At 37.8% G+C, this 26,737-nt stretch overlaps 3 protein-coding genes across 4 annotated transcripts; all 3 read right to left on the bottom strand.

The window, feature by feature from the left end:
- Positions 1-955: 955 nt before the first annotated feature.
- Positions 956-2,854, bottom strand: LOC114526296. Of its 2 annotated transcripts, none has more exons than XR_003687338.1 (3): positions 2,735-2,854; positions 1,994-2,299; positions 956-1,767 (listed from the first exon to the last, which is right to left on the bottom strand). XR_003687338.1 is itself a non-coding variant. In XM_028547859.1 (3 exons), exons 1-3 carry the CDS (start codon positions 2,328-2,330, stop codon positions 1,184-1,186), a joined length of 621 nt encoding a protein of 206 aa, XP_028403660.1. In that variant the 5' UTR covers positions 2,331-2,389; the 3' UTR covers positions 956-1,183. The 2 variants fall into 2 exon arrangements, 1 of the variants encoding a protein (XP_028403660.1); XM_028547859.1 differs by lacking the exon at positions 2,735-2,854 and having other exon boundaries at positions 956-1,278; positions 1,579-1,767; positions 1,994-2,389.
- A 10-nt stretch (positions 2,855-2,864) lies between these two features.
- On the bottom strand, positions 2,865-6,254 carry LOC114526498 (transcription factor COE3-like; the record flags this gene model as incomplete). Its single annotated transcript, XM_028548112.1, has 10 exons — positions 6,207-6,254; positions 5,885-6,026; positions 5,679-5,742; positions 5,418-5,482; positions 4,796-4,869; positions 4,176-4,241; positions 3,863-4,056; positions 3,380-3,528; positions 3,160-3,286; positions 2,865-3,046 (listed from the first exon to the last, which is right to left on the bottom strand). Coding segments are annotated over exons 1-10 (1,080 nt in total), but the record flags the coding sequence as incomplete, so codon positions are not given.
- A 7,537-nt stretch (positions 6,255-13,791) lies between these two features.
- On the bottom strand, positions 13,792-22,931 carry LOC114526385 (pancreatic lipase-related protein 2-like). The gene is made up of 8 exons (XM_028547973.1): positions 22,833-22,931; positions 16,221-16,573; positions 15,905-16,085; positions 15,398-15,601; positions 14,904-15,158; positions 14,496-14,613; positions 14,243-14,380; positions 13,792-14,066 (listed from the first exon to the last, which is right to left on the bottom strand). Exons 1-8 carry the CDS (start codon positions 22,897-22,899, stop codon positions 13,946-13,948), a joined length of 1,437 nt encoding a protein of 478 aa, XP_028403774.1. The 5' UTR covers positions 22,900-22,931; the 3' UTR covers positions 13,792-13,945.
- Positions 22,932-26,737: the final 3,806 nt, after the last annotated feature.

The following is a 26,737-nucleotide window of genomic DNA, read 5'->3' as shown; positions in this document are numbered from 1 at the left end:
ACAAATTGGAAAAAATAAACAACAAGACCACAGGTGGAAGATACTATATATTTTGTTTAATTTCTATATAAACACCTTAGAGATAACCATATCTGACAATCTGTTTATCAAATAAACTACAAATTTAACACTCTAAAGTTTCAAGCTTTGCAATAAATAACTGTAAAGAATGTAAATAGATATATTTAGACATTTACATGAACTTTGTTTAACAAGTTTTTGCTCTAGTAAATGATCCACACACACAACTACTATTGTATTTTTAAATGACACAACTACTTTAAGCTTTGGACACCAGCATTTTTCATAAACTATTAGTGTAAGAGTTATTTATTTCATTTGAGTTGCTCTCCACTAGAAAGACATAGAAAAGCATCATCATAGCAGGTGATATACTGTTTTATACCATGTCATCAGTATATATAAATGGGTCAATTTCCATTTTAATAGCCAAAACCCTGATTTAAACATCTAAATGCTCTACAACTCATTTTGGAAAAGGAATATTGTTATAACATGCAGTACTTCAATGGATGTTTGTATGAAATAGTCTATATCTATGAACCAACATTTAGTGACAGTAATCGCATAGTATGATAGCTTCATGATCATGCTTAAAACATAATCAGGCATAAAACTTTTGTTTAAGGACCCTTAGCTTCTATAAATGCACATTACACATATTCATCCCTGCAACATATGGTGTGATAGATGAATTATTTCACGCAGTAGCTCAACCTTTCTCATAATTACATCAAACGCGGTATGCAAATGTCACACGAAGTTTGATGGCGCCGCAAAACTAACGAGCCAATTAAACATCCTGTAACATCTTGACCTGACTTCAATACGCGAGGTCAATGAGTATTACCGTAGCTATAATAAACAGTCCCTCAAACGTGAATAAATACAATTGTTGGAAAATTGTTGGTAGTTTCTTTCAAATAGCGTGATGTGATTGCGGTTTCGGCCGAAAACGCCGGCCTACTTTCGGGGTTGGCTTCATAGTTGCAGGACTGCATGTTTTTGTAGTTTATTAGAAATAGCGGTGTGATTCGATGGAATTCCAGGAAATTTAACGAGAGCTTCGGGGTTTCGTACAAAGGCACTTAATAGATTTGGGGATGACGCCTTAGCTGGAAAGGATTTCGAGTTTATTAATAGTCACATCGCGCAATAGTAATCAACATGTCTTACTGTGAGGATTTGCCAGATGAAAATAACGAGGAATTGCTAAATTTCGAGGGATGGCGTCTGATGTGACCATTCTGGATATGCCTGTAAAGCGAATTAAAGCAAAGCGGTGAATGTTTAGAATACAACCATCAGTAAAATTATAGAAATAAAAATTCCCCGTTGCTACTAAGCTATAAAGAGAATCACATTCGCGTTTTCGGCGGGTCCCAAAGCGTTCAACATAATTTACCAGTAAAGAATATTGAACACGTATTTTTCATTATGATTGAGAATTATCAGTTAATCAAGATTCGAGAAAAAGTTTACATAATTTTCAAAAAGGTGCGAATATTAGCTGAACTAATATTTCGATAGCACAAATCATTATAAGCTCATAGTTACTTTGAGAAGGTAAATATGCAGGGAAACGGTCGATTTGCTCCAAACTTTGTGTCTTTTTGCCTGGCTCGACGAAACTATTCGCTCTCATAACTGGCATCATATTTGGCGCTGGAAACGTAATGACCGGAGGGGCACCACAACGTCCATTACTCGGGGTTGCGGGTGGAAGAGCGAGGTGCTGGTTCATAACTGGAATAAGAGAAAATGCAAGCTACACATGTGTAATCGGTGCCATAAAACGGTTACAATCCTGACTAATATCAAGAAGTTACTTGTTTTGGGGACGGATTTTGGGAATGTGTACCCTTGATGGGCGCCTGCATTTTTTGTTTGAACGGTTCCATGTTTTTGGCACTATACAGTCTATACTTATAATCATGATCATTGTATAAAATCTGTATCGATTCCATGGTACCTGGAGGAACTTGAAATCTCGAATAGTTTCCACACCATGAGTTTCCACGATTGTCAAAGTATGGAAATGTCCCAACATTGTCCCAACATGTTGTTAGCGCTGAAATACTCGGTAATGGACCGTTTGCACCATTCGCAATTAAACGTTTGTTTTCTGCATTGCAAGAACGTGATGCGAGGCACACAACTGAAGATGGTGTGACATTGCTGCCCTGCTCTGCTGCTGGCGTGACACCAAAAAACGAAAACATTGCGGGCGCGTTTCCACTGTCTGGTGTTGGAGGAAAAGCGGGGAGTTGGGAAATAGCTAAAACAACAAGAGAGGTAAGAACAATCATGACAAGAAATCAGCTAAGGAGGTTAAAGCCTGGTTCACGCTGGGATCCCTTTTGTTTGAATTTATCGGTGCACAATGCTTTGTATATCGGAAATAATACAATAGATCCCCGATTCTTAGGACCTGCGGTGACCAGGCCTAATTTCAATCACTCAGTATTTGCTCTCTTTAGGACTCGTCCATGATCATCACGGTTATAGTAAATTGTGAACTCCTGCTTTCATTAACACAAACTTTATGGAAAATAGCTACTTGCTATAACGGTCGAATGTGCAGTAAACAAGTCAAGAAACAAGTTGATTACAAGGTGGAAATAAGTTAGTCCAGTTGCGTTGTTAAATTGTCCAACGCACTGAACTCACAGCGCATATTGGGATTCCTATGAACAGACATGGTCTTACGTACCTGAAGAAGCTTGAAACCTGGTGTAGTTCCCGTACGTTGAGTTTCCACAAATTTGTGGTAGCAATGATGGTTGTTTACTGTTCGAATAAGGAAGTGTGCCAAAACCATTCCAACTTGTTGTTAGCGTGGAAATACCAGGTAATGTACCGTTTGTACCGTTTACGATTACACGCTTCTCATTAGTGGTATAAGAACACGATGCTGGACTTGCAATCGAAGAGGAAGTAATTCCAGGAAACGTAAACATCGAGGGAGCAATAGGGATATTCCCACTGTTTTGTGTCGGCGGTAGAGCAGACAACGGGGGGACCACTAAAACAACATGAAATATATAAAGCCCAGGTTACACCACAGACACAGTTGTCATCCATCTCATCTGTATTACTTCGCTTGTAATCACCGCTGTAAAATCCCTAATAACATACCTGAATACACAAATTTGGCTGGATCTCTTTTGCAGTACTGGATACTCTTAAAAATCAAGGTTACGTCAACTGTGCCAGGAGATTGAGTCGGTGGAGTCAGGACGCTGATGACTTGAGGCGTTACAATCTAAAGCAATGGCAGGGTGAGAAAGTTAACCTAATGTTGGCATGACGAATTTGGCGTATTCGATTCAGGGGAAAACTATTTGGATGGTCTTACCTCACTCCAGACAATAACAGATCCGAAAACAACCTGAACACCATCAAGGAAGTTTTCTCCAATTACAAAAACCTTCGTTCCGCCAGATGTCCAAGCCTCGTTCGGACAGATTGCATGGATAGTTGGTTCAAAAGTTATCCCTGTGAATCATAAAAGATTAAAATATACGGTGTAAATTAACACACACTCTCTAACGCGGTCATTGTTAATTTTGTGCCGTAAGTTTGCTTCAACGTATTTCTTTCTAATAATGTCGTTATACGTATATTTTAGCGGGAAATTTAAAACATTTGGAGCTTTGCCTTTGCCAGGAAATTTAAAAATCATTACGGAAAGACGCGAAAGACTCTCTGTGGCTTTTTCTCTTTCTGAACTAAATTTCTAGTCAAATACAAAGACTGAGGATCAAGTTCTGATAGTATGCAATGCAACGCTAACCAATGCATGGGATTTGGGTTGATAGAAAACGCAGATACAACATACCTTTTGGGCGTTTTACTCTACGCACATTGGAATATTTCGAATTATTATGAACAAAAAACTTTTCGGAGTAACCCAACGGTATTTTTTCAGTGGATACCCTTATTTGAAATAATCGTTTTCTTTTGGGAGTTCCTGCATTCTTTAGGCCATTTTGATTGCACTTCAAGTGAAACGTCAGTTTCCCAGTCATCGATCTATAAATAAATTTTGTTTTATAAAGTCATGATATAATTTTATAATTCATGGTATGTCTACAAATTGCTTGTCATTGTAACCGTTTCAACAAACTGTTGAAAAAAGTTTCGGCACATACTTGTCGATGACTGGATCTGCTGGTGTCTGAATTCGGTTACCACATGACTTATTCTCGTTACAACGGCTGCATAAAGAAGCAACAAGGTTATTCCGCAATTTTGACAGAGACCATGACCCAGTGTTAGAGATAATTTCATTATGGCCTAGTCAGCTATAAATCTAGGAATAATACTCCGCCATGACTTGTGAATATAATCTACTTGTCACGCAATTTAACGACGTTATATTTCATAAAACCATTCCAGATATCTAATTTTGGAATGAAACCGTTCTTGACACAGGTTTTCGAGAGAACTGTCCTATCCAGAATACTATCGTTATGGGCCAGTAACGCTGGGAGGGGGGTTGAAAGTGTGGATATGGTCTTACGTACTATACATATACCAACCATTTTTTTTTTAACAAATCTCATAGTCCGTTCTATATTCACCTCAGCTAACGCCATGCATATTGAACCTAATTATATTCCAGGCTAACTGATTGGTTTTCACGTGATAAGTTAGTCATCAATTACTGATTATAGAAATGTTGGCCAGTCCACTTGATGCTGCTAGCCATGCACTTGATGCACATTTCAACCTGCTGAAGCAAATTATTGCACAATTATTGCAAACATACCTACAAAGGACTTCGTGCGTTAAGAGGACTTTCTTTAGTTCCGGATGTTTATCTTTCCCATCGTACATGATGACCTGTCAATCCAGAACGAATGATATTACTCATTTCTCCGTTGAAAATCGTCTGCACGGAATTCTTTGATCAAAGTCTTTGATCCGACAAACATATAATTTGAAGAAATCATATGTACCATTTGACCGCCTACACTTGCAAGGAAAGAAAAAACGTTTTTTTTTTCAATTTGAAAACTCTGCCTCGTGGAAATGGAATATCGACTCTCACTCGATTTTCAGTTCTTTTTTCTATGAGAAGTTGACCCAAGCAAGACCCATAAACAAGTACAATCATACAAATAACAATCAAATTCAAGATTTTGCTTCATCGAATGATATTTCCTCGTAAAAAACGTCACGGAAAATCAGTGACGTTTAGCATTGAAAAATCGTCGCAAAGGCAGTAATAATACTTTTAGCTAGCCGATTGCTGAATTTTTCATGATGAAATTTATATCCCGAATCATGAACTTAACTTGTTTTTCAAGCGCTGAAATACAGGTAAAGAACTTTTATATGTTGGTATTAATGCATATTTTGAAAAATATAATAAATTTGAAGGTTTTTACTTCTTTTGTATTCCAATCCACTAAGTGGATGTCAACCTCTAGTTCCGGCACAGATTTCGACGACCCTGCAACAACAAATAATATCAATTTTTCATTAATTGTATGAATTAAGATGAATTCGGCCGAATTATTTCCTTCTAATTGAACCGGAACGGCTCACATTACACAGTTAACCGGCCAAAAAAATTTAATTTCTCTGAAACGATCAATCAAATCGGCACTATAAACTGAGGATATTTTTATAATTTGCGAAGTACAGACCTTCTTCGGATGAAAATTTAATCATATATCTCAAACCATTGCTCATTTCATTCGTCTGTGGATCCTGAATAAATAACAAAACAATATATCAGTTGAATTCTTTCCAGCAGCCATGGGTTTGCATTTCAACCAAGTTTAATTGCTGAATACTCAATGAACTGTGCAAATACTGTAAGGTATTACAACTTTCGCTTTTACACCTATACCTGGTATATAAAACTCTTGAACCTCGCCGTCTCTACATCGAGCAGCCTGTCTTGTTCGCTCAGTAAAGCGACATCGACATGGAAAAAGTTGCTTTTGCGTACATTCTGAGGAGGTTGCTTTTTAAACTCAATCCGTTTCAACCTATTCACGATAAAAATGATATCTTTGACGACTATGTAAATAAACCGAAAGGTCTGAACGTTATTGTTAGTATCCCAGAGGAGCAAAACAAATTCAAACCGCATGGGATATGAGACCCATGTGCATTTAACACTAGTCACTATTGACACTGCAAACTTTAAAAAGGAATCTCGTACGCACCTTGGTACAGCATCCATGTCTTCCGAAATGATATAATTGGCGCGCCTTGCGAGCTTTTAAATAATAAAGTAAGATTAAATATTCGAATGTCAAATGTCTCAAACGATATGATTGGTCGAAGCTCTTACACACTGTCCCTCAAGCCCAAGCTCCTTTGAAATCTTTCTATTGTAATAAACTAATAATTGGACTGCCCGAGCTTTCTGGCTGAACGCAGAGAAGCGTATTAAAAATACAACTTATATTCAAATTCCCAACAAGACAGGAGGCCTGTTGTAAGAAGGTTGAATGGCATTGCCATTCTTTTGCCAGATAGTATTTTTATTACCGCTGTAAAATAAATTCAAAATGACAATTACAATAGACAAGCCGAATTTAAGTCTAGGTTATGCCAAAAAATATGCGCAAAGCGATTAAATATAACGCAATCCGGTGGATATAGCGCTGCTAGCTTTCGTACTACAAACGCTCCGTTAAAGTGCAGTTCCCATACAGTTTATAATGCCCACGCCATCGTTCGCATTCAACTCGCAACGGATCTACATAACCCTAGCGGGACGGACAACTTTTATCTATCAGTTTCAACGTCCAGGGCTTTATAATCCACACTTGAGGCCGTAAGTCCTATATACCTATAACCTAATGGAGTTTATCAACACTACCGGGCATTCATCTGGAAACTACAGGGTTTATATGTATACAATGTGTGTGTGGTGAGGAATGGAGGGCTCTGGCTAGTGCGAGTATATTACGCTTGAGGTCTTAGGTCCTTTACTTAACCTAATAGAGTTTATCAACACTCCAGGGTGTGCATCTGGAAACTACAAGGTTTATGTGTATGTCATGTGTGTTTGGTGAGGATTGGAGAGCTCTCACTGACTAATGCGTGTATATTACGCTTGAGGCCTTAGGTTCTATACTGAAGCTAAGGGAGTTTATCAACACTCCAGGGTGTAAATCTAAAAACTACAAGGTATATGTGTATGCCATGTGTGTTTGGTGAGGAATGGAGGACTCTGACTAGTGCGTGTATATTACGCTTGAGGTCTTAGGTCCCATACTTAACCTAAAGGAGTTTATTAACACTCCAGGGTGTGCATCTGGAAACTACAAGGTTTATGTGCAAGCCATGTGTGTTTGGTGAGGAATGGAGGGCTCTGACTAGTGCGTGTATATTACGCTTGACTTGAGGTCTTAGGTCCTATACCAACACTCCAGGGTGTGCATCTTGAAACTACAAGGTTTATGTGTATGCCATGTGTGTTTGGTGAGGAATGGGGGGCTCTGACTAGTGCGTGTATATTACGCTTGAGGTCTTAGGTCCTATAGCTAACCTATTGGACTACACAGGCTGGTTATTCGAAAGGTGTTTAGCCTGAACGGGGGATAAGTTCCAAATGAAAAACTAAACTAAGTTTTTCTATTTAATTAAGAACAAAACTAAATATGTTGATGTAATTAATTAGCTTTCAATGGAAAGATATTTTTAGTGCATAAGATGTAGGTTAAATTCAGTCAGTCACAAGATGCATGATCTTTGGTATATCCACCGTTTAAGCTTAACGCCATTGCAATAACCGGCCCCAGTGTGTCTATCGGGGAACAACAGAGTTTGTGGCCTTATCGTGTGTGTGTGGTGAAGAATGGAGGGCTCTGCCTAGTGCGTGTATATTATGCTTGAAGCCTTATAGGTCCTATACCTAACCTAATAGAGTTTATCAACACTCCAGGGTGTGCATCTGGAAACTATAAGGTTTATGTGTATGCCATGTGTGTTTGGTGAGGAATGGAGGGCTCTGACTAGTGCGTGTATATTACGCTTGAGATCTTAGGTCCTATACTTTACCTAATGGACTTTATCAACACTCCAGGGTGTGCATCTTGAAACTACAAGGTATATGTGTATGCCATGTGTGTTTGGTGAGGAATGGATGGCTCTGACTAGTGCGTGTATATTACGCTTGAGGTCTTAGGTCCTATACTTAACCTAATCGAGTTTATCAACACTCCGGGTGTGCGTCTGGAAACTACAGGGTTTACATGTATACCATGTGTGTGTGTGTGCATGTGTGTTTGGTGAGGAATGGAGGGATCTGACTAGTGCGTGCATATTACGCTTGAGGTCTTACGTCCTATACCTAACCTATTGGACTACCCAGGCTGGTTATTCGAAAGGTGTTTAGCCTGAACGGGGGATAAGTTCCAAATGAAAAACTAAACTGAGTTTTTCTATTTAATTAAGAACAAAACTGAATATATTGATGTAATTAGCTTTCAATGGAAAGATATTTTTAGTGCATAAGATGTAGGTTCAATTCAGTCAGTCACAAGATGCATGATCTTTGCCTTATCCACCGTTTAAACTCAACGCCATTGCAATAACCGGCCCCAGTGTGTCTATCGGGGAACAACAGAGTTTGTGGGCTTACCGTGCTTACAGTGTGTGTGGTGAGGAATGGAGGGCTCTTCCTAGTGCGTGTATATTACGCTTGAAGTCTTAGGTCTTATACTTAACCTAATGGAGTTTATCAACACTCCAGGGTGTGCATCTTAAAACTACAAGGTTTATGTGTATGCCATGTGTGTTTGGTGAGGATTGGAGAGCTCTGACTAGTGCGAGTATATTACGCTTGAGGTCTTAGGTCCTGTACTTAACCTAATGGAGTTTATCAACACTCCAGGGTGTGCATCTGGAAACTACAGGGTTTATGTGCATGCCATGTGTGTTTGGTGAGGAATGCAGGGCTTTGACTAGTGCGAGTATATTACGCTTGAGGCCTTAGGTCCTGTACTTAACCTAATGGAGTTTATCAACACTCCAGGGTGTGCATCTGGATACTACAAGGTTTATGTGCATGCCTTTTGTGTGTGCTGAGGAATGGAGGGCTCTGACTAGTGCGAGTATATTACGCTGGAGGTCTTAGGTCCTATACTTAACCTAATGGAGTTTATCAACACTCCAGGGTGTGCATCTGAAAACTGCAAAGTTATGTGCATGCCATGTGTGTGTGGTGAGGAATGGAGGGCTCTGACTAGTGCGTGTATATTACGGTTGAGCTCTTAGGTCGTATACCTAACCTAATGGACCACTCAGGCCGGTTGTTCGAAAGGTGTTTAGCTTGAACGGGGGATAAGTTCCAAATGAAAAACTGAACTAAGGCTTTCTATTTAATTAAGAACAAAACTGAATATAGTGATGCAATTAGCTTTCAATGGAAAGATATTTTTGGTGCATAAGATGTAGGTTCATTTCAGTCCGTCACACGATGTATGATCTTTGGCTTATCCACCATATAAGCTAAACGTCTTTCCAATAATGGGCCCCAGGGTGTCTATCCGGGAACAACGTACAGAGTTTGTGCCTTTGTGGGCTTGCCGCGCGTGTGTGGTGAGGAATGAAGGGCTCTGACTAGTGCGTGTATATTACGTTTGAGCTCTTAGGTACTATACCTAACCGTATGGAGTTTATCAACACTCCAGGGTGTGCATCTGGAAACTACAAGATGTATGTGCATGCCATGTGTGTTTGACGAGGCTCTGACTAGTGCGTGTATATTACGCTTGAGGCCTTAGGTCTTATACCTAACTAATGGAGTTTATCAACACTCCAGGGTGTGCATCTGGATACTACAAGGTTTATGTGCATGCCATGTGTGTTTGGTGAGGAATGCAGGGCTCTGACTAGTGCGAGTATATTACGCTTGAGGTCTTAGGTCCTGTGCTTAACCTAATGGAGTTTATCAACACTCCAGGGTGTGCATCTGGATACTACAAGGTTTATGTGCATGTCATGTATGTGTATCGATCTGGTGAGGAATGAAGGGCTCTGACTAGTGCGAGTATATTACGCTTGAGGTCTTAGGTCCCATACTTAACCTAATGGAGTTTATCAACACTCCAGGGTGTGCATCTGGAAACTGCAAGGTTATGTGCATGCCATGTGTGTGTGGTGAGGAATGGAGGGCTCTGACTAGTGCGTGTATATTACGGTTGAGGTCTTAGGTCGTATACGTAACCTTATGGAGTTTATCAACACTCCAGGGTGTGCATCTGGAAACTACAAGGTTTATGTGCATGCCATGTGTGTTTGACGAGGCTCTGACTAGTGCCTGTATATTACGCTTGAGGTCTTAGGTCCTATACCGAATTGTTTGAGTTTATCAACACTCCAGGGTCTGCATTTGGATACTACAAGGTTTATGTGCATGTCATGCATGTGTGTATCTGGTGAGGAATGGAGGGCTCTGACTAGGGGGAGTATATTACGCTTGAGGTCTTAGGCCCTATACCTAACCTAATGGAGTTTATCAACACTCCAGGGTGCGCATCTGTAAACTACAGAGTTTATATGTGTTCATTTGTGTGTGGTGAGGAATGGAGGACGCTGACTAGTGTACGCTTGACGTTATATGTCCTATCCTAACCTAATGGAGTTTATCAACACTCCAGGGTGCGCATCTGTAAACTACAGGGTTTATATGTGTTCATTTGTGTGTGGTGAGGAATGGAGGGCGCTGACTAGTGTACGCTTGACGTTATATGTCCTATCCTAACCTAATGGAGATTATCAACACTCCAGGGTGTGCGTCTGGAGACTACAAGGTTTATGTAAATCAGGTAAATGTCATGTGTGTTTTATGAGGAATTAGAGGGCCTGGGTAGTGCGGTTATTTCGCGCTTGAGGCCTTAGGCTGTCCGTATACAATGTATTATTATCTTAAATAGATTAATTTTTTTCGTCACGCGTGGCAGATCTCTTGCTATATCTATCGTCGGGACTGGGTAAGTGCATGAGAATAAATTACTGCAGCTCAAACTCACAACCATATTCTTTAGAAATAAATAGCTAAAAGTTTTGTTATTTGGGTATTTGAATTGGGAATTATAGTCGATTTGATTTATTTTTACTTACCCAGAATCCGCCACAGATCGTCAGTGCTATATCTTAAGCCTGCATGTTCTCTGTTCTATGAAAAACGCGCAACTGGGGACGGAGCACTTCATGTAAGGTACGTGCTTACCGCTTTATATTAAGTCTAAATGTTAATATTAATATAAAGTTCGACTAATTAACAATTAGTCGCCGAAGGCGAGGTGATTACAAGCCTATATTCACTGAGCCGAAGGCGAAGTGAATATAGGCTTGTAATCACCGAGCCTGAGGCGACTAATTGTTTTAGTATAATTTCAGTATTGAAAAAGTTTTATTTATAAATACAACTGATACACGTGTTTATTTTATGAATATAATTTTGATTTTGAGTATTTTCAGCCATGTTTTTTTGGGGAAAAGCAATAGTTACTGCTCAGACTGCTCTGAGCAGTAACTATTGCCTCAGAGTTACTGCTGAGGGAGCCAATCAGAATGCTCAAAGGCCATTTTTCAATACTGAAATTATACTAATGAATTTTGAAGCATGCAAAACATGGTTTAATAAGAATCTTTAGTATAATTTCAGTATTGAAAAATGGCCTTTGAGCATTCTGATTGGCTCCCTCAGCAGTAACTCTGAGGCAATAGTTACTGCTCAGAGCAGTCTGAGCAGTAACTATTGCTTTTCCCCAAAAAAACATGGCTGAAAATACTCAAAATCAAAATTATATTCATAAAATAAACACGTGTATCAGTTGTATTTATAAATAAAACTTTTTCAATACTGAAATTATACTAAAACAATTAGTCGCCTCAGGCTCGGTGATTACAAGCCTATATTCACTTCGCCTTCGGCTCAGTGAATATAGGGTTGTAATCACCTCGCCTTCGGCGACTAATTGTTAAGTAATCACCTCGCCTTCGGCGACTAATTGTTAATTAGTTGCAAATCGCCAAATAAACTATACTTTTATGCAAGTTCTCAAAGTTTTAAATGGACGATGTTTTATTATTATTAATAAACGGTTTAAAAAATATAATAAGGAGGCATCGAAAATGCGAAAGCTGAAAAAAAAGTGTGATCTTTTATGCATTCTATATTTAAGCGCGAGCTTAGTTTATATTTATAGTTTATATATCAAGTTAAACATCTAAAGATCACAAGTAAAACTGACTCTCGATATAGCAATATCTTAACATTTTTGCTTTTTTTGCAACCATCAACTGAGTTTGTCAGAGAGCTAAACACTACCATACCACAGATTCAAATGTACGTACCTTCTTTTAGGCCAAAACTGTTGATGGTACTTGACGGCAGATGCGAATTGGAAAGTGACCGTCAATGTTCGCAGTAAACGAAAATAAGCCAGTTTCAACCACTATCATATCACCAAAAACATTCTTTCTTGTGAACAACAGTAGGAAATTTATTTATTGTTGAATATTTTCAACACTTTTTTCAACTAAAATGTCCATACTGCACATTCTCCTTGTTCTCGCCGTGATTGATGTGGTGTTGTTCAGTTGTTGTTGCTAAGCAATTGTGTAAACATTGGCAGCTTGCGATTGTGACGTCACTAATTGCTTAGTAGTTCAGTTAGTCCTGGTTAATCCAGTGAACTCTAAATATGGACATCTGACGATGCAAGCCTCACTGTGCAAGCCTGTCCAGGGTTTTTTGACTTCGAATCCGAGGTTATAAAGCCCACTTAATTCTCTAGCCTATCCAACTTGCCTGGAGCAATTTAAAAAAAGACTGTTTGGGAAAAAATCTATCGGAAGTTGTATGAGGAATCTGTTTTATTATTATTAGTCAAGATTACTGCCGAGTAACCTCTCGTTATAGCAATACTTACGATTTTGTCCCGCTGTGTAAATTTCCGTTATTGTAGTTATTCACGTCTTTAGAAAAAACAGAGTTTAGTGTAAACTTCCAAAACTGACCAATAGATGCATGTGTTTTAAGTGCTACGTGATTTCGGTAAAACTTGGGGGTTCCATCCCCCCCTCCCAGTTAACCTAGTCTGAGTCCAGAGTCCAGAGTCCAGACATACGAAGGGCTAGAAGTCCTAAACAGTGTAGTCACTAACATCCAGATAACAAGCATAACATTTTTAAAAATCCTGTGGAAAAGTGAAATGCAAATGCCCAAAAAAGCGATCTTCTGTTTGGATTTTCCTAAATGAAATTACGGAATAAATATACATGTATGTACGCGGTCTACTCATTAAATATAAGATATCTATCAAATTGGTGATGTGTGAAATAATCACTGATAATGGACTAGAGGTAATTGGTTGTGGCAAGATTTCAATGAATTCTTTATTTCAAAAGATTTTTAGAAATTACCAGAAGACTGGCAGTATAGTATTTACAACTAGGTGTTTTTTTACAGTTATGCTTTATGAATGAGATAGTTAAATGCATAAGTAACGTTCATATGTGTAAAGATTTCACTTAAATAGTTTTGTATTCACAGAAACATATTCCCACCTTTATGTCATCGGCACACAGACCGCAGAGAAATGAACAGAACAGTCACTTGACGAGTCGAAATGTTTGTCAAATTACCCATGTCACCCGTCATTATTTTAACCATGACCAAACAAAATGAAATATGGAGACTGGTTAAACGGTTGATTCGCCATGCTGTTCATTTCCTATGCTATGACACGTATGATAATTTACCATAATCGTAAAAATTCGTATTTACATAATGCAAGTGAGGATAAATACAGCGCTCAGAGTCAGCACAAAAATCTTTCGATAGTAATAGCACTAATATTTCATCAGTGCATGTCGTTGCATTATATACATTCTCGAATTCAATTTTCAAACCATCGTGTTGGTGATAAAATAGTTTGATTTAGAAAAATGTCGTTCCGCATTCTTCGCCGACGTATGCCTTGCGTTTGTATGTTGCTTTAGAGAAACTCCAGAATACCCAGAAACTGTTTCGAATGAGTTGATCGAAACACGAAACATAACTAAAAGAGAAGAAAAGAGTGGCTGAGTTGCTATAATACGAATATATACATGAATCTAATATATACATAATCTACATTTTCATATATATAATTCATAATATATACATAATCTACATGAATTGATGGAACACCCTTCAATATACGATCAATGAACACAATATAACATTATTACTTACATTTCATTTCTATGGAGAATATTCACACGGACATTGTGGATATAAAATGAATTGAAGCCATAGTACAACAGTTCTACGTTAAGCAAATCTCCGATATCATCACCATCCGTAGTCATTTCTAATTTTGTCCCAGCCCCCCTGAAGGAATAGTTTAAGAACAAAACCTTAGTGCAAGGTTGATAGTCACCAATATATTTGCAACTGTATATAGTTTTAAATTTCAATTCATTTACAAATACGGAAATAACCTTACCTTTCCAATTGAATCTTTTTCTTCTTCGTTGTGCCTTTACTGCCAATTAATTGGAAATATATAGCATCATATTTTCTTTTGCTTCTCGAAAACGATAGTAGTATCACATAATTGTAAACTGTAAATGAAAGGACAAAAGCTTGTAAGAATCGGCGAAGTAATAATATACCAATGTATATACGTTCTCTAATGGTATCTGTTTAAATGCAGAGGTGTGGGGATCGTTTCATTTTGACTCTAAAAAGTGGTTTGAACTGTAGGTATTTGGTGAAAATTGGTGAGGATCAGAATCTCAATACGTGGATCCAAATGCCAGATGTCAGAATATATCAATATGGTACCCCTCAATTAACGTTCGATTGACGCCCATGCATGTGTTCTTTGCTGTATGTTCGTTAATTTACATACCACAAAAAGGTGATTTGGACATTGTTGTTAGATACATCGGTTCTTCCTGTTCATTACATTGTTCTGCTTGCATGCCCATCAGTGATATATCTCTGACACGGAATTTCTTTAAACATTTTCCATTTTTAAAGTCATTCCAACTTGAGCATGGAAAAGCTGGGAACAAGCATTCTTCTCTAATTGATGCAGTGAAATATTCAACTGCCCTCATGTGATGGCACGTTGCCGCATGTAGAATTCCACTTCGCCAGATCGCTACAATAAAAATGCAATATTCAGTTAGTCCTGATACCCGTTACAGTCGTCCTAACATTTTATTCCATCGGTCACCTTGACATGAACAAAAAACAGATGTCCATGCAGTAGTGTTTTGTTCTGTTGCAAAATAATTTTATTTTGAAAGCGTAAATGATGGGGAAAAAAGGTCTACCGTTAGACGTGCGAATATCGTTTTAATGCATGTATGTTGCTAGAAAGAAATATTCATTCCTTACTTTTCAATAATCCCTCACATCCAGGTTGATATTCTCCGCCGTTAGGGTAGAAATCAACATGGCCGATCCGACCGCGGTACCCAGCACCACCGAGGAGAAATGGTGCGGAATTGGTGTGAATGACATCAACAAAAGTCGCATCGCTTTTATCAAGACGTGCCTCGGCATGGCTTCCCTCAAATTGAGGTCTGGCTGGATCCAGACCTTGAGCAGGGAAAGAGAACAAGAAGTCAGTTATCAGCCTCCGTCGCAAAGAACCTTCTCAATGAAAACTTTTGGGTACGAGGTCGGTTAGGTATGAAGGAACGGATCCTTAATAATATTTTCGTACAGAGGAGCTTTCATGAGCAAACGTCAATGTTTATATAGATTTCTTTATTCGATTATGAAAGATTTAAAACAAAATGAAAGTTTTATAGATGTCAAGCACAAGTTTTCATAGTCCACGGATGACGCATATTGTCTCATTCTTAGCCCAATGGACCACTCTCAGACAATCCAACCTACCTGTAATTCGCCCAATGGTCAGGTCTTTTCTTGCTAATCTTTTCCCAGCATAACCAGCTATATGAGCGCCCAAACTATGACCAATGATATGAACTGATTTAGTACGTACGCCAGTGACGTCATTCAACATTTGAACAAGGTATGCAATCTGTGCACCAACAAGACGAGCATTTGCAACAGCCTACACAAAGATGGTTGCAAACGTGAGATAAACAAATGCATTTCTCCTATCAATTGATTGCCATTGCGGACTTCGCAAATAACAAATAGGCGTTTCAATTACAGTTTTTGATCTGTAGTACATTACTCAACATACCCTTAAATAAAACATGGTAAGATACGACGCTCCTTTCCTCCAGTCAACACAGATGACATTACACAAATATTGCTTCAACAATTCATTCTTCATCGTAATCACCCAGGGTTTCTGGGAATGATGGGCAAAACCGTGAACGATAAAAATTGTTTTACGAGATGGATCAAACTTTGATGTAGTGATGGAGCTGGCATTATCCAGCTTCAGCTCTTCAACATTTTTTGGATTTTCACTCGTGTAAAGGTAGAATTTAGTTTGAATTACATCCGGATGAGACGGTAGTGCAGCATCTTTGACACTGAAATATTCATTGACTTCAAAACATCCGTACATCGAAAAACAGATCCTTGCGTCTAGAAAAAGTATAAATATTCAACAAAGGTGAAGCAAATCCTTCAGTGCGAGGATATTATCCAGTGCAAGGACTGTAAGTGAAGATTCCCTCGGGGCAAGAATATAATAATTGGGTGGGGAACTACATTTAGGGCGGTAAATAATGAGATACTCCTTGAAGAAAATTTTGAAGTATGCGTTGACCTCTATGTTTAGGAATGAGATTTTTATTTATAATTTCAATTTTTTATAATATATGATGCATAAACGAAATACATGCATGAACTTCGACTTTTCCAAACCGTGGTCTTAGGGGAGATTAAGAGGTCGGTACGGTGCACCCGATGGCTATATGATAAACCAGTGAGTCATGCACCGGTTGTAACTCATTACAAAATCTGTACCGTAATTGGTTACCGTACTAATAACGACTTGTTGATAAATCGTTACTTCGGGAGCTATTCCGGAATTTCGGATCTTTCAAAGGACGAATGCACCTTATATATACTTACACCTTATGCCAATTGAAGTGCATGCAATTGCAACATAAAAAGCGGAGGGGATAAACGAGAGTGTGTGACACACCTATTTTGAAAGAAACTGTCATTTGTATGTCATTCACATCTGGTACAAGATCACTATTTCGACTTCCCATCGACTCTTAAAACACACACGTAGCAAGCTCTATCTAGCAGGGCGCTTTAAAACGCAGCTTGATCAGTGCGTCTAAAGCGTTTGACCTGAAAGACTATAGTTGCTATTATCCCCTTTACTCTACTTCGCATTACTTTACCGTTTGATGATTGAAATGGAAACTGTAAACATATTTGTAATAAACATTTATAATTAAAGAAATTGATCAAAAGTATTTTGAATTGCCAACCGCTTTAGTGCATTTATTGTTCCCCGAAGGCTGCCGTCCTTTCCCGCGCTTTTTACACACCAGCATAATAAAGTTTTACGCCTGTATTCTAAAAGCTAAATGACACTCAAACTCATTGAGTGGGAGTTCTCAATCTTCTCAAAACGTTGCCACGATGATATTTCTACTCGAAAAGGAGCTTTAGTGTCATTCCAGTGATTAAGGACTACTGATACAACTTTCTCTTTGATCAGTAATAACAGAATTTCTACAGACGTCATAGTTTACAGGCACATAATAATATATTGAAGTGAAATGTGCATATTGGGTTTTGTTTGTTTTTGACGTGACAGTAGGTTTCTTTTCAGACCAGTGTTTTTAAACATGGATATTAGAGGAATAAATAGATTTGCGTTGTATGCGGTAGAGCTGATGTTGCAGAAGACATACTGGGAAAATCCACATGTACACATACCAGGTAATGGGATTGTGAAGTTGTGACATCCATGCATGATACCGAATGGTAAACATTTGCAAGGTCTGCGGGAACTACCACTCTGATTAAAATAAGGGTGCATATATTATAATACAGAAATTATTTGTGATCTATTATTAAGCATTGCCGTATAATTACAGTTGCCGTTTTGTTTGTATTGTAATTCCGCTTGCAGTTGAAATCCGGTGCTTTTTGCCTTCTTTTAGCTTATAAGGGTAATTCAAAAAAAAAGGATAGCGTATTTCACTACCAATAAACCGGTTGATTGGCTTGGATCATCCGTCTGGACGAACATTCTGATGATTGTTACGTCAGACAAAATTAGCGATGATACGTTCATAAACTTACTGAGAACCAAACAAATTTTCCCGCCTGGCTGTATACAGATTATTCCTCTCTTGTATAAGTCGGATTATTGATTGGTTGATTGATTAAATTATAGTGTTTAGGAAAACCGCCGCCATCATTAATTGTTTTTTAGGTCCCAATCGAATTGTTAACTTTAAATTACTTAATTTTAAATATGGCCTTAGCCCGGAGGCGAATAATATATGCGCTGTTTTAATTTTTTTTCGATTGTGAAATAAATTGAGAGCCCGTGGTTTCAGTTTATATTATGCTGAACTTACGGAAGCGTAAAATAAAACTATATACATGAAAAGTCGTATACTCATTTCAGTATACCTCAACTGAAGTCATTTCAGTGATTTCACGCCTCGTTAAAATCTCGGCTATAATCTCGGGGATCATGTAAACAGCCTCTAGATTTTATTCTCAATATATGCAGCATTTCTTACTCTGGGAATTCAAAATAGCTTCATGCACAAATTTCATTTTTTAGTTCAGCATTGTAATTACGAATTCATATCACTTTGAGAAAGGCATGCATGATTTGAAAAAGTTTATAATGAACTTACGAGGTTAAAACAACATGCAACTTAGCGACCGTTGTAGCTGTAGGACTACAGCATGATAATGGTGCGGAGTCGACTGATAATGGTGACGTGAATATATGTAGAAAGTGATGGTTCCCAGTGGCTTATAGGCTATGATCAGACTTCTGACCAAAATTAAAGGAACTGCATGAATGAATAGCCGAGTGAATGGAGACGCATTATCGTTTAGAATAAGACTTAATTACTCGTCAATAGTGAAAAGGCAGGTGGATAATGTTTGAATCGCAGCTAATATCCTGAACAACATGGGAGATTAAATAATTTCAAATGGCGAAGTCCCAGCTGGACGGCCAACGAATATTCTCGTCCAACCACATCTCACAAATAACAATGAATATCTTATATCTCAGGATTTACTACGGATAAATGATGACACCACAGGAAGCATTCGATTCGTGAACTGCCGTGATTCACAGGTGAAAACGCAAAACCTGGTTATATAAATTATATGAAACTGAGAATGTTCTGTTGATTTTGTTATAAAGCTTTGTTTAAGTCAACATGGTTGTGCATGTGGTAAACAACCCCGTTTGTGAGGTGCAGCACGGCAGTGTTCATTTTTGTTTTTGTCAACTGAGGACTACACGTTTTGACCCGCGTAACTGTGTAAGCTCTCCAAATAGAAGAATAATAATGCCCGTTTTTTGATAAATACTTCACCTCGCGCTCTTAACTGAACAGTCAGGGTCGACATTTAGTACAAACCAGGCTTGCTCCAAATCTGTTTCTAAATGATATAAATGGGGCCGGACAGCCAATTAAACACAAACCAATGTAATTATCGTGCAAACTGTTCGACAGCTGTTCTTTTGATTCTCAAATCTGATATCGAGAAAGACTGTTCCACTACAAGTTCTATGCCAATGTTTAAATAAGACAAATTAGATTTTCTACAACTGAGTGTGAAGTGATAAGGGGAAAATTTGAATTCTGAATAATTAACACAAAACACGCCACGGAGGACTGGCGTGAGAATTACTGGTGTAGCTATAAATAGACAAATGGGAGATGTTTAGGTGCGTGTGTGCACAGTCATGGATGAATCACGATGAAAGGGCGGTAGAAGAATTGAATAAGATTTATTGAGATAGGCGAGAAGCCGAACTACGGGTTCTTTGCATTCCGAGTGGATTCATGTTTCAACCGGCTAATTGCTTCTCGAAATTAATTAGCTTTTTTACCAAATACCAGCCGGATTTCACTGGTTAATTACCAAAATAATTACCAAGATAATTAGATGATATACTGGAAAATATATGTATTAATGAGGATAAGTTACAGGGATAGTGGAATTCTATGTCATCGAGCTTTATCGTGAAATACGACGAAGCACCTCACTGCCACAGATACCAAATCCAATTACATTATTTACACATCTACGAGAAGCGTCGATTTAACCGCAGTTGTGCACATGCTTGTCACCCAGTAGAATTACAACGGATTATATGTTTTTGATGATGGGGGGGAGGGTGGAGTCGTTGTGCCTGCGTGCGCGTGTGCAACTGACGCATCTGCGACTGCATGGTTCGACTGGGCGACACCTGTGCCAGTGCCATTCTTGGCGATGCAAAGCCAATGGGTTGTTGAATGGTGAAAGGAGTCCCGCTGTTGTTTCGTTAAGCATTACATACAATAAGGTATTACATAAACAAATCATTAGTAACGACACTTTTTGTTTACTTTAATGTTGGAAAATCTTTGTAAAACAAATTCATGATACTCAGTTTCGCGAATGTACTAATTAGCCTAATTGAACGTTCTGTCTTAATTATCGATTTTTAATCAAACGCTGCAAACATACTAAACACTGTCCTTAATCAAAGTTTTTCTACATGTAATAAAAATATCAGTTATTACTTCGCTGCATCTTGCACTCGGCGTAAATTAATCCCAACTGAAGACGTCGTCAGTAAAAAGAGCGAAAGCCATATGAAATTTGAAAACATGTCACTTACATATGGTCTTAATGTACCCGCGTCCGCGTGATAATTTAAAGAATTGTTTTCAAATCATTCGCAAGAGTTCATTAATCGTACCATCGGTTACAACTTGTATATCTTTACAGTGGGTCAACGATGCTCACTACAGGAGTCTTCATATATACTATATACACGAGCCAGTTATTTTGGACTTCAACGACGGAAAAGTTAAAAATTAAACGAATCGCATGAGTATCATTGCCGTGTATCCTGTAAACCAAAATGTTGGGTGTCGACATGAGTGTGAAAATAATTATATATATATATATATATATATATATATATATATATATATATATATATTTATATATATATATATATATATATATATATATATGTATAATATTGCTATTTAATTCATTTTTATATCCTTGAGTATTCATAAACACGGATTCCGCCTTTTTGTCTCTTGTTTTACGCCTATTTTATGACTGGTTGCTTGTGTTACGCCTATTTTATCAGGATTTAAATGATTTCGAAAAGTACAAAAGTGTTCATACAAGTGTTTTCGTTCATCACTATTAAGAGATATTGTTTTTGCAAGGAAAACACGAAAATCCCTTTCATGCACGAAGTTTTTCCCCTTTCATGCGCAAAGTCTTTACAAACAGATGTTTACCCCTCCCCTTCCCCTCCTATTATCACGTGTCAAACCTATGCGTGCCTGTGATCTATCCCGCGGCTGCTTATGACACGATATCGGTCCTTCAAAAAACTATAGCTTGGATAGTTGCCTGCGCGAAAAATTCCAACATAACAAAACTTGTACATGCTATATCACATGCTGTTGGAAAACGCAAATCCGCCAAAGTCTGACATTTATGCATAACCTTTTGAACTGCACATTGAATCGCAGCGACAATCTCGACTGACCTTTATATGAAGATAATTTAACAACAAATGTTCATCATTTAAGCAAGATTATCTGCAAATGCGGATCGCAAATCGTGGTCGCATCAAATGTAAACAACCTTATATTACATTTATCGCTTTCAGAACTGGCTAATTGCTTTTGTTATGATAGCTGCTAAATTGTCTCCATGCAGAAATTGCCCATGTGTGTTCGCATTAAAATCTAATAAATATACATCAATATAACGTAGCCTTAAGGTTTTTTTCGCCAGAACAGGAAACTTAAATCAAGCGCCAGTGATAATGCAGGACAATAGGTGCTTGGTCTGTTGTCATTTGAAATGTTCTTAGTTAGCGTACGTTCGAAAAAAACATGCCGAACTTCAATATACCTACTTGATAGTTTTGATAATGTATACTTGTCATCATACGCGGCTCAGAAGCTGCCGCGCTGATCCCTGCTTTCTTATTCTTATACTACAACTGGGCCGTATAAAAGTAATCGAACTGCGATTATCCCAATTTAGTTCATCAACCCACAATATCGCATTAAACCTAAATATGGTTTCGGTCTACCTTAATGGATAGTATCAAGATAGGCAATCATCAAGTACGGTTGATAATTCGCAACATGATAACTACGCTGGCATATAAAACTATAATGGGCAAAAAACCATTGGTCGCGGTCACGCAATCTTTTTTAGCATCATCCACAGAATGAAGTCCCATCAAATATCATTATCTACCCTATAAATTCTCGTTAGATATATTTCCAAGATTGGAATCAAGCCAAATACGAGATGCGTATTTTGAATATAGCAAATATCAATAATTGACATTGGACGAGATACATTTTACGTATTTTGAATACAGAAAATATCAATTATTGAGCTTAAAATTATACGCGATAACGCAGGAACTGACTCTGAATATTTTCAATAGCTCGATATATCACTGTATTGAAAAATATCTAAATCTGAATCTAAAATCTAAATTTGAAATCTAAATCTCTATTTGCGCATGTTAATAAAGCTCACAGTTCCTAATAACCATGACAGTTAAATGCATTAAATATAATTGGCACAACACTAACTACGTAACGTAATCACACTAAAAAGACCTTCAAACCATTACCTGTAGTGGGTATGGAAACTGCAATCCAGAAGCAGAGAAGAATCTTTACTGAGCCTGCCATCTGCATATTGCCTGACTGACACTACTCGTAACTGACGCTGTAATAGGTCGAATGCTGTATGAAGCAAGTGTCAAGCACGCTTTATAGCTTCAAACAAAGGTGCTAACATTTCTTACGCAGATCTAATTATTTCAAACGTAATATGAAAAGTGTGATGAAACTATTTCAAATATTTGATTTGCTGTGGTATAGAGGCTAATACCACTTAAAGGTCAGCTGAAAGACGTGATTTGCGGGTGGTTTTTGGTTCGAACTTCGTACCCAGGTATTTTTCGGTTCCTTAATTTGCAACATGTGAGACCTGCATTGTCACAGTGGCTAATATAGCTAACTAATCAATGTAATATAAAAACATAAATGAAAATTTTCATTTATGTTTTCAATTTTCTGACTTTTTGACCATTCGACTTAACTTTCCGTCGGAGACCTACTTAATTAAGTACTGATATGAATGGATCGGCAATTAATTAGCCGGAACATGAAGTGTTAGGGTCCTAATGATGCCATGTCTGATGATTGCAAGATATCATAAACGCGAAGGGCGAAACTTGCAGCATGTGCAACCTTTTTGACACAAATGCCGAACTCCGTCATGTCATCAACGAAAAGCAAATGGTTATAGGAAAAGTGTAGCGGTGTTTGTTCAAGCTCTAGCAACTTTCCCAACCTGACGCGAATATCTAATTTTCTCTTGACAGGTTTTTGTCGATTGGCGAATGTGTTTTTCCTTTTCGAGGTATCGAAGTTCCTGCGCTGTTCGTTACTCTATCTATGTTCGTATAGTCAAATAAGTCCAGTTGGCACTGAGCGACCTATCTTCGACTTAGTAAATTGGTCTTGTAAATAGCATGATCCCTCCGTAACCTTTGTTATATAGGCGTCAATATTACAACATCAAATATTATCGCCACACATGTCTTACATGCTTGCGAAAATTTACCCATATCCGTACATTTGCCACCCATTTTCTTCAGACATAAAAAAATAAGAACTATTTATGTTTCCGGTGAAAGTACAGTAGCTCCTGACATATTTCCTTGCCAATTTTCATGACTCATCAATTCCCAAAACGGGGATGAATAGGATAATAGATGTTCTTGGCAGAACCAAATATAATCACAGTTTAATTGGATAACATTAGGCGCACACACATGTCAAATTACGTTTCCAAGGGCAAGGCTGGCAAGGCATATCAGTCTCCAACGACATGATGAATTTAGATTCTTATAGCTAGGTGTTACTATATCTGTTCCTTTCCAAGCGGATACCTCCTGTAAATTGAATTTCCCTGATGAAAAACGTACGGAATATAGACAGGGTTGCAAACGGGGTGGTTGCCACTGATATATATACGTACAAATTCTCGGGGATTTGCAAACAAATAGCGACATTATGTTTGATTTAGGCTAGATAGGTCTGTATGGGCGTATCAGTTTTGAATATATCGATACTTCCAGAAAGGGAATGCTTTTTAACTCATTTAATTACCATCACCGATTTTTTAAGGCCTATTAAAATGTTGAATGATGACTGCATTTACATGATTTACTGTCCATGTGTCCCACTGGTGAACAGTGTCTGGCTTGAACGTCGTTTTTCACAATGAATTGCCTGTTCAACGAATTGGCTATATTCTTGGTTATATCTCGAACCGTGTGTGATAGTTCACGGCTGTGTTAAACAGTATGATCGTACGTCAATGTGAAAATAAATCAGTATTTTAAACCCTTCAAGTGTTGTTACTGCTTGGCGTTTAATCTTCATACCCTCAGGCGATTTTTAGGACAACTATTGACTCGCGCAACCAAGGGAGACTTGATGCGACGGCGCGCTTTGTAAATAAAGCATAAAAACGCAATTCAGTATTTAGCAACGGATTTTTTTGTTGTCTACGGACATAAGCGAAGAGAGAAAACTCAGGGTTGCGACGCTATGTTAGTGTAAACAAATTTTGTTTTTATAGTTTAATACAATTAGAAACATCTTATTACATTGTCACCTTAATAGTATTAATTAAAGCCTGCATTGTAATCTGGGCTGCAAATTTATTAGTAAACTTTTATTTAACGATAGGCAGACGCAGTAGCTAGCTTGTATGTACGTACGCGTATGGCGGTACCCTATAAGCAAGTGCATATTCTTACAGGAAATATCGAAATGGCGACTATTCACTATTTCAGGAAAAATCGATGTGGCAAAAATATGGGAAATATCATTTTTACATGTAGGGTAATCACCTCACTTGTAAGTGGTTAAACAAACACCGTATGTTCGATAGCGCTGTGTGACGCATAACGCATTACACCTACACAGGCTGGTCTTTCCTAGGTTCAAGAAGTAGATATATATTTCAGTTTCTAGTTCAAATTCATATCATATTTTTAATCCTGTCGCCTGTGTTCAGGTGTTAATAGAGATTACTGCATGTAATGTGTAAAACCTCACGAAATATTTGATGTATGAAACGATTATCCACCCTGAGGATGACACTCGTACATAATCCATATTTTGCAGGATTAGTCGGATAAGTGAAATATTACATCGTATATAGCCTTTTTTTTTCTCGCCTGATAAAAACATAGATAAAAACTTCTGATTTGATATACCATGTTAACACTCATCCATTTGTTTGATTGGAAAAATAAAAATCGCCTTCTTGAAATCCAATGAATAAAGAAGATAATTTAGAAAAACATAGTGCATGTCTTCACATTTAACAAATATTGCGAACAATTAATATAATTTTTTCATAAAAAGATGTGTTTGAAACTATTTCACAGCATGTAGGATAAATTTTGTTGGATTTTGAATCTCTAAACAATTCTTTTTGAGACACGCTGCATCAGTGTTTCAGACATTCTCAGTGGGCGTTACAGATCAGCAGATTACAGTCAACTTCAACGTTAACTGATAAATTTAATTCTCTCAATTCTATCAGATTGTCTAGCACTATACAAGCTGCCTTGCTGTAATAAGAAAAAGACCTGCGTGATGGCTTATTATATTACCTAAGTTGAATATACAGTGGGGGTCAAAAGTCTGTGCCGCTCTAGTCGATGATTTTTCTTAATTTACAAAAAAATGATATCTTGTGAGTTGGATATTGGATATGTTGATCTGAACTTGCGTATTTTATTATATAGTAATGTTCGCCATAAGTTTTCTTGTTAATTCGTATGGTATTTAAATGTTACAAGAAATGCGGATTTTTCTTTTTGTTGACCATAGATGGCAAGGAGAGGGCCAGCATGAAGGGATGTCTCAGCAAATAATTGAGGTGAGCTAGATTATACATGTGTCGAAGGAAAAGTTGGGAACGTTTTGTGAAGCAGGTATACGTATTCAATCGCTACTCCTGAAAGAACTACTTCTGAAAAGGAAGATTGCAAAAGTAGAAGGAAAACCAATGGACCATTCTTAATCAAGGTTGGAAAAGAATTGCGCCGGTAGTGCATGCTAACAAAACTGGTCCACTCTCACTCTATGCCATAAAATTAAGGTCAAAGCTGTTTTGAGACGTAAAATAGGTCATACAAAATGTTAGAACAGCGCCAATTTTTGTTAAATTTTATATCGTGATCATTATGCACATGAACCGCTATATCAATACGACACCATGTTGACCGGACTCGGACTTTTGACTCTTTTTAGCGCTTGCTCTCCCAGATCTTCATTTAATTGAATACGAACCTGATTCACAAAACCGGTTTCCAACTTTTCCTTTGACACATATAACCTCACATAAATATTTGGCTGAGACATCCCCCTTCATGCATTGTTGGCCCTCTCTTTGCGATCTTTAATCCACAAAAAAATAATCCGCATTTCTTGTACAATTTAAATA

The sequence above is a fragment of the Dendronephthya gigantea genome, unplaced genomic scaffold (assembly GCF_004324835.1).
Source record: "Dendronephthya gigantea isolate DGI-Jeju-01 unplaced genomic scaffold, DenGig_1.0 000038F, whole genome shotgun sequence".
NCBI classification, from domain to species: domain Eukaryota; kingdom Metazoa; phylum Cnidaria; class Anthozoa; order Malacalcyonacea; family Nephtheidae; genus Dendronephthya; species Dendronephthya gigantea.
The sequence above is the reverse complement of the archived record's forward strand: the minus strand, read 5'-3'. Positions and strand labels throughout refer to the sequence as shown.